The 9,095-nt window shown below is 41.4% G+C and overlaps 1 protein-coding gene across 2 annotated transcripts; it reads right to left on the reverse strand.

The window, feature by feature from the left end:
• Nucleotides 1-499: 499 nt before the first annotated feature.
• On the reverse strand, nucleotides 500-4,181 carry LOC4325786 (UPF0481 protein At3g47200). 2 transcript variants are annotated; one of them, XM_026024969.2, is made up of 3 exons: nucleotides 2,860-4,181; nucleotides 1,900-1,958; nucleotides 932-1,062 (listed from the first exon to the last, which is right to left on the reverse strand). In XM_026024969.2, the coding sequence occupies exons 1-2, from the start codon at nucleotides 4,144-4,146 to the stop codon at nucleotides 1,905-1,907; spliced, it is 1,341 nt and encodes a 446-aa protein (XP_025880754.1). In that variant the 5' UTR covers nucleotides 4,147-4,181; the 3' UTR covers nucleotides 932-1,062; nucleotides 1,900-1,904. The 2 variants fall into 2 exon arrangements, with proteins under 2 accessions (XP_015633897.1, XP_025880754.1); XM_015778411.3 differs by lacking the exon at nucleotides 1,900-1,958 and having other exon boundaries at nucleotides 500-1,062; nucleotides 2,860-4,179.
• Nucleotides 4,182-9,095: the final 4,914 nt, after the last annotated feature.

Here is a 9,095-nt window from a genome sequence, read left to right on the forward strand (position 1 = left end):
AATGGGACCGGATTAATGTGGGCCTATGAGGACCCTGCCGATCAAGTTCTACTATAAATTCTTCATCACCGTGTGATAGTCCAACTTCTGATGACGAATCACCACTTTTGTGACGATCCTGTTTGTTGTCGTGAACTTTTTTTTTATGACCAAGACATCTAGTCGCTGTTAGAATCCGTCGAAGCTAAACTTTACGATGATCTTTTCTAAAAAAGAAAAATCGACATTGATCAGTGATGAAATCTCTATTTGTCACTGGTAATCCATCAAGAAAATTCAGAAATGTTATAGTGATTTAAGCTTTATTGCATCATGCTTGTGTGATACTGATGACATATATGGGTATATAAATAATAAAAAAATATCGAAACACATTAAATAAGCATTCACCATATGAACACACGCGTATATTTTGACGAATTATTTTCAACCTTTTGGGAAAATTAGTAATCGATGAGATGACATTCAAAGCCACGCAATATTTCTGGCACAGCGTACGTCAGTAAACCCACAGCTCACAAAACCGATATTAGCAGTACACATCTCTGCATCACGCATGAGAAATTAAACAAGCGCAAACTGATGATCACAAACAAGGTATACATGCTTGCATGTGCACTCAAAAACAGCTTAATTAGCTAGCAGCAGCACACCACTCTGATCGATGGCCCCGCTCTCGCTCTCGATCGATGCGTCATGCATGCAAGCTGATGGTCTCGTAATCAATCCGATCCGAAGGCAATAATAACAATAATAATGCAAATGCAGTACGTATATACGCGTAGGCCGGCAGCTAGCTAGCTAGTAATCGCCATTGTTGGCGAAGTAGTACTGGACGATGGAGATGTAGGTCTGCAGGACGGTGGAGGCGAAGACAAAGAGGGTGACGACCATGGCGATGATCCCCCACGGCGAGCTGAAGTACTTCTTCCTCAGGGTGCGGATCCAGGCGTACATGGGGTTCCTGTTGCGCTCCATCAGCGCCTCGAACACGGACCGCAGGTAGTTGCCTTCCACCTCCAGCTTGTTCCCCTTGCACAGCTTGTTGAAGTAGGTCACCACCTGGCAACAGCAAGCAGCCATTTTCATAAGTTTGAGTTACTCTCCCTCTTTCTCAAAATTAAATAAGTGACAAATTAATACTTATTAAGCAAAATGATATTTCTCAAAATAAGTGACAAATCAGTAATCAACCAAAATGATACCTCTCTTTCTCAAAATTAAATAAGTAATATTTATTAGAGCTTTTTATGATATGGAAAGATGCGTGGGGCACTGATACACGATTGACCGCGCGCGGCACGGGTGTGGGCACGCGGTCAGCTCCCCCTATGTCTTTCATGTACATACTTCATATATATACCTATATATGTATAAATTTTATGTCTGTATATGTATACACTTTGGACATATAAAATATTTTTTATACATCCACATAAAACTTTATATATGTGTACATTTATACATGTACATCTAAACTTCATATATGTATATATACGGAGAATAGAATATTTTGTGGGTCCAGAAACCGAGTGCATGGGAGGATACGCGTGCGACTGATCGCTAATTAGCTATTTCAAACATGGATACCCAAAAGGTTCAATAATTGTGCATGCAGGGAAACCAGTGCAAGGTAGATTGATTTCGTTTGGTTTATATTATTTTTTATTCTCACATGAACAGGTATCATCCGGTTTTTATTTTCTTTATTCTCACGTGGACTGGCAGGGGCGGGCCAACGTAGAAGAGGGGGGAGGGGGGAGTTGCCCAGGAATCCGTTTAAGAAAAGATTTTAGCTATAGCTCATCTATTTTTACTATATGTGTACTCCTCAATCTAAATTCAGGTACCCATATCAAGTAAACTCGATTGAAATAGAGTAAAGCATGTGGATGACACCTCTTTTATTTCGTTCTAGCTCCACCCATGTGGACTGGTACTATTCCATTCGTTGTTGGCTGCATTAAAATAGCGACAAGGATTATGTGGGTTGTTTTCCTTCCCAAGTTCTAAATTAAAGTGATCAGTTATTTTGGTGCAAACTTTGAGCCCAAAATGATGACTTATTTTCAGACCAATGGTATAGTTATTAGCCCATGCATGATTAATCCATGGTGTCATGCCCCCCATATACACACTTAGAGCTTCTCAAATAGCATGCGCTCCCTCTATTCCATATTACAAGGTGTTTTAGGTTTATATATGTCCTTCTTTTAGATTTGACTAAGTATAAAAAATTTAACATTTTCATACAAAATAAATATGCTACAAAGATATATTTAATAATGAACTTAACAAAACTAATTTAATATTATAGATATTGCTATTTTTTAAAACTGATCAAACCTAAAGAATTTTGACTTAGGATAAACTTAAAACATTTTAAAATATGAAACATATGGCCTAAATAGTTTTTGAAAACTTCTATAAGAATTGAGAATTTTTAGGGTTAATTTGGTTCTTAAATTTCCAAAATTTTGTGTTTACTTGTGGATCTTATTAGGATCAGTGTTTTTCTTACCATCAACTGGACCTATTGTTTTAAAGTTTTAAAAACAATTAAGTAAAAGTTTGAATTTTTGATAAATCATATCTATTTATCTCACTATTCACCGTGGCAACCACACGGTTTACTATGGTTACCGGGCTTACTACCAAACTATGGCAACATATCCTCCCTTTTCAACTTAAATCCTAGGATGTGCCTTTTGGAAGAAAGAGAAAGCTTGAATTTGTTTTCTTTACAAAAAAAGTTCAAATTCCTGTTGAAATTTCAAATTTTTTTCGTTTAATTTTTTTTTCTTTCCAAGTTCGTGAAGAACCCTGGGCTAGCTCTTAATAATTTGTGTACGTACGTACCGCCTTGTGGCTGCCGAGGTTGCTCTTGAGGATGCCCTCGGACTCGAGCAGCGCGACGTCGGCCGGGTTGGCGACGAGGTTGTCCATGAAGAAGGCGTAGCAGGAGCAGTCGTCGGGGAGCTCCGGCGTGGCCTGCTCCAGCGCGATGAGGTTCTGCAGCTGCGGCGCCGTGAACTGCTCGATGTTCACCATGGGGATCACCAGCGTGTCGCCGTCCTCCAGCCGCACGTCCAGGAACCCGCCGTCGGGCTTCCTCGGCGCCCGCTTGAACTTGATCCCCACCCTCTGCAGGTCCGTCGCGCTCGGGATGTTCGGCAGCTTCACCGCCGCCGCCTCGTCCTCCTCCTCCCCCTTGCCGTCGTCGGCGCCACCGGAGCACAGCAGGTAGGCGAACGGCATGAGCGTCACGATGGGGAGCTTCCAGAGCGCGCGCCACGCCGTGGCGCCCAGCCCGGCGTGCGCGTGCGGCCGCCGCAGCCGCGCCTCCGTCAGCGACAGGCTGTAGAGGTGGAGCAGGTGGTGGATGTCGTCGCTCGGCGGCAGCGTCTTGAGCTCCTCGTCGTCCTTGCGGAGGAGGCAGTGCACGCCGATGCTGCGGAGGAAGTCGCGGCGGCCGGAGCGGCACGCCTCCAGCTCCGGGTCGCGGTGCAGCGGCGAGAGCGCGAGCAGCTCGGCGACGACGAAGAACGGGACCTGGTTCTCGAAGCGGATGAGGTCGGAGTGCAGCTGCGACGGCGCCCAGTGGGTGCGGTGGAGCAGCGGGTCCTCGTACCCCGTGGCGAGGTTGAGCATGTGCTCGAGGAGGAAGGCGGCGTCGAGCACCAGCAGGTCGACGAACGCCTCGGCGGTGAGGTGTTCGTCCACGGGCTCCTTGTAGAACCTGCGCGCCCGGTCCTCCACCGCCGCCACGCCGGCCTTGTAGCCGATCAGCGCGGCGAGGACGGCGACCTCGTCGATGGGGTCCGGGGTGCGGCGCGCGATGAGGGCGTGGAGGTACGCCACCTTGAGGTCGTGGCTGTGGCGGCGGAGCGTGGCGTCGGCGTGGTGGATGGGGCCGATGGAGACGAACTTTGGGGTGTACGCCTCGGCGCCGCCGTCCAGGTTGCGGACGTGCGGCGGGACGCGGCCGACGCGGGGCCGCTGCCTGGCGCTCTCGTCCGACGACGCCTCGCTCTGGTGGTATTCCATGAGGTGGCGGGTGAGGCCTTGCTCGAGGTCGGCGGCGGCGGCGAGTGCTTCTGCTTCGGCGGCTTGGGCGCCATGGCTCGGCAGGTTGGTATGCTCCATGGTTGGTCTCAGACACGGCGTGCGTGGTCGAGCCTTATATATAGCTACTCCTACTGTCCTACATGCATGGGAGGGTACAAGGGAAAGGAATGTGTGGGCAAGGAGTGGAGTACTATGGTACTAGGGTCCTTCTTGAGAGATCTCCAAGCTTATTGGATTTGGAGTACTATGGTGGTACTACCTAATGAAACATTATATATGAAATTAGTCTGTGAATAGTTCAAAATATTTACTAAAAAATAGAATGATATGGTTGCAGAGCCATTCCCTCTACCGAGTTGTATGTACCAACCAATTTTGGTATCTCATCAAGTTTATAATTTATTAAGTCACAGCCAAATTTGAATATTAAAAATTAATTAATTTTAAATTATATAGGTGATTTTTTCTTTCATGTTTTAGTCTTGGCTTTTAACCGTTAATATTAGAAGTATAAAAATCTTACCTAAAATTACTTTGGTTTGGTCAATTGACTCTGCACATAAGTTGCGGTCAGAAAAAAAAAAGTCAAGTAGAAAAAAATCATTGAAAACTTAATGTGATGGGAGATGCGGATAATTCATTTGAATTTGTGTGTAGCATCCAAAAAGATGGACAAATGTAAGTTGCTATGCATAAAAAAAAGGTGGAAATTGTTTTTTTAAGTATGAAAAGGTGTAGAAAGAACAAAGTTTTTCTGGCCTTAATTGTATTTGTCGAACATACTATATAATGTCAATATATATGTGTACGATTTCCATGTCACCTCACAACATTATAACCCCAACCTAGCTTAGCCTTTGAAATGGGTTTTCCTTTCTTTAAGAGAAAATGGGTGTTTCTATGTACGCTCTTGAAACATGTACATTTTCGTTACCTATCTAGATAACACAGCAAGAACACATCCACATAGTGGCGCATATACACGCGTCACCCGAGCTATAGGGTGGAACGTGGACTATAACTTAACTACAAGAGATACTAAGAGTAATAAACATTAGAAGATGAAAATTACTCCAGCATTATGACATTTCTAGAGAATTAAAATTAGAATAATTTACAACATCTATGAAAGGGAAAAAAAAAGTAAGTTGGGAAGTACCAAAAAGATGTAATGGAATCTTGAATATGTTTGCCCTCATCCATCAGAATTTAAATCCTAGCTAATGTCATTCAAATTTAGTGAAATTATGAACTTCGTGAACTCAGTGGATTCGTGTTCTTATTTTTGAACATTTATTAGTAGATGTATTAGTAGGTGTCACTACTCACTACACGTGTGTAAATGTGATGTTCAAGCATAATAGTGTGGGTGCAAGTGCATTTTCTATGTAATGAAAAAAGGAAAAAAATATACTCAAAACTGTAACAAAAATCTACTTAGGGAACAGTGACAATAGCCGAATATTTACGCGCAGATCACGTTTTATTTGCACGTGACGACAGTACGTACACAGTGGACAAGTAGCTGGCGGCATATCGATCGAGCCAGCCGTACGTGGAGTCAGCGATCGAGTCACCCACTAAGTAATTTACACGAATTGGACGTCAATTAGGGTATCAAGTTCACTAATAAATCATGCATGGGAGCGACGCTTCCTCGCTGTCATTTGGCGCATAAATTAAATTAAAGCTGCCACATTAGCATAATAGCATATGTACCATGTGGTCCGTCTGTCTACTGCTGCAATATGGATGTGTGGCTGATCAACCTGTCGAGGCATCTATTGGCAAATGGCGTTCATCCTTTTCATCTATCGCGCCCGCTCGGTGTGAACCGTAATAGATCAATGCTAGCTAGGCCGATATGCCGATCGAAACGGCATTCATGATTATACTTTGGTTCACTTTTAAGTGTTACCTAAGTTTCATTTTGCACCACTCTGACTAATCTTTTCATTTTCGACTAGATATTTTTTACCATTTTTCTATTTTTGACCCCCCTAAACTTTCTTCGCGAGCCCAACACAACAGCATCAAAGCACATTGGCATGCACCCTCATGCTCACAATATTTTCTATTTACATGCAACTCACATCTTTATCGAAGGATAGGTTAGATGTGGCTAGACAAAAGTGTGTTAGGGTGGTCCAAAAAAGTAAAAATATATAACCCAAAGTAAAAACATTAGATAGAGAGTGATCCAAAGTGAAACTTATATAATAAAAGATGGTCGTCCAAAGCGTAATTCACTCTCTCATCAATCGTCAACTCGATCTATAGTTTGGACCGCTTTCTAATGGTCTGGGTTTAACTCACTCCTACATAAAGAAAGATAGAGGGTGGCACTATAGGTGCCGGAAATGGTATAACCAGCACCTATAGTGCTTTTCCCGCCCACAAGCCCACCCGTGGGAGAGCCATCGTAAAAAACCAGCACCTTTCTTTACTAATAGGTACTTGCTACATTCATCCCTCTTTCCATAGTTTTTGTTTTGTTTTGTTTTGTTCTTTGCCATAGGGTACTACTACTTGTTAATCAGAGAACATAGGGGTGAAAATAGAGCGAATTCAGATGAATAGCTACTATACCATATCCTAAACTATATATATTGTTTTGGCGGATTTGGATTCAATGCGGATGCGGCGTTGGGAATGGTGTGGAGTCAGAGTGGACACAACTTATAATTAAGCATATAGAATTTATGGGATAATATGATAATGGCAACTATGAACAACTTAGCATCACATATGAGCTAAACTTCCAAACTTACTAGGGAGGCTATTAGTTAAAAAAATTGGGCTATGATAGTATATGACACAATAGTAGGGCATAGTAATATGACCTAAAGTCGGATTATCCATAAAACTCTTTGTCGGATAATCTTCATAAAAGCATCGGATCATGTGCATCCATCTAATTTTACCGGTACCATATCCTTGTCTTGAACCATCCAATTTTATAACTATATCCTTTGTTCAAAAGGACTCGAAGCAGATCAGATCAGAAAATACCCAATCCGTTTTCACTCCTAAGAGAAAAAGAAAAGCATGGTCAATATATGGTACGGTGAATAACAATTGTATTTTGAAGATAAACTAGTAGTTGTATAGAAAATATAATTCCACTTCGTATATATAGATTATTATCTGGCCTGGTGTAATTGAGAAATTCACCTAATTATCTTATTAAACTTACCATAAATTGTTTTCGGTATGCTTACCAACTACTCTAGCTCCCATATCTCAAAATAAGTTTATTTGTAGTCTCTAATATCTATCCCAAAATGAATTCATCTATATGTTCTTACCTAACATTGCTCTACAAATCGAGTGGTTTTATCCCTTCAATACCTATAGAATCATACCATTTTCTTATTAATGAGAGACTTTGGTACCTTTTTCATACAAATTTGAATGCTAATTGCTAGAAATGAAATTATTTGGGATGGAGAGAGTATTTTACGACAAATCTTGTCTGTAATACTATGAACTAAGAATTCACCGTATGCGTAACTCTTCATAAGACATGTGTCTCAACTCTTTAAAGAAAGGGGCGAAACTAGAAAGTGTGTGCTTGAATGTTTCAAGTTTCCACACCAAAAGTTAGATGTGCCAGAAAATATCCAGTAAAAATTCGTGAAAACCTTACCTAAAAGTTATTTAAATTCATGAGAAAATTACTATAGGTATAGGTATGAAATACATTCACATCAAATCTCAAGTCTAAACTCTACTTAATATGAAATAATAAAAAAGACACATTTTAGGTGAATAGTATCATGTGTTACTATTTACCCACAATTTGTCATTTTTATTAATCTTAAATATAGTTGGTTTTGAACTTGAGATTTTGTGTGAATGTATTTCATGCCTACACCTATTTCTAGTACCGTTTTTATGAATAAAACTCTTATGCAATTTTCACGGATTTTCAGTTATGTTATGTTTTTCATCGTATATCCTCAGTATTGATACTTAGTATTACCTCTGTTTCTTATAGTGGAAATGGGAGAGGTCCACTTCTCTATTGAAAAAAGATTCATTACCATGGTTTTGACTCGCCACATCTTTTTACATGTATGGACTCACATGTCAATGACTTTAAACAGTTGGCGAATTTTGCTTAAGTGTACTAGCTAATGTATGTTTTGCTAGCCGCACTGTTCATACCAAGCCCCATCATAATTATCAAAACATGTGGTTTGGCAAAGTTAGGTATCAATCAACTATACATAGACATGTGTTATGCCTTCCAACATCCGCGGATTCCAATTTAGTGAAGGGCAATGCACCAACGACAATGCTCACTGTGTAATCCTACGTATGCCTGTGTGACCACGTTGTGGTACAGACACAGATACACATTGTGGTGAGACAAGCTCTCTGCCAATTGCTTGCCATTTCAGAAGGACACAAATCATTGCTAAGATCTTAATTTCTAATGCACCTTTTGTTTTCGTGTATGAATGGTTTTCTAGCAAAGCAAGAGAGGTTTAGCTTCATCTCCAAGTTTTTTGCTTGCAATTATGCCTGCAAAACCAAACTAAGCCATGGAAATAGAACCTTCTTGTAATGCCTATCACACTCCTGCTGTGATCAACGATAATCTGATTCCTTCGTCTCCCTGAAGTTACCCATGCAAGAACAAAACTTTGATTTTGTGGGGATCGTACAGGCAATTGTCTTGGACTAATTACAAGACAAGAATTGAATTCGATCTATTTACAGGCGAAAACTGTTGGGAGAATATATACAATGTGGTCTAATTTCTGCAAATCAGCGTATTCCCACACTCTAACTGATCAGAGCAGCCAGCAGCATCAGATGCCGGCGATCGATCCAAGATCTTTTTTTCGGGAACGCGCAAAAGAATTGCACGTCAATATATTAGAAGAAAAGAGTTATAGTTACACGACGTAATCAGCCAGACCGGCTTATGCAGAGGGAAGGGGAAAAAAGCAAAAAAGAAGTTGGAGCTTAAAAAACTACGGCGGCTAAATACAAACTCCAAACAGCGGGAAGGGGCC

Source organism: Oryza sativa, chromosome 1 (assembly GCF_034140825.1).
Source record: "Oryza sativa Japonica Group chromosome 1, ASM3414082v1".
Classification (NCBI taxonomy): domain Eukaryota; kingdom Viridiplantae; phylum Streptophyta; class Magnoliopsida; order Poales; family Poaceae; genus Oryza; species Oryza sativa.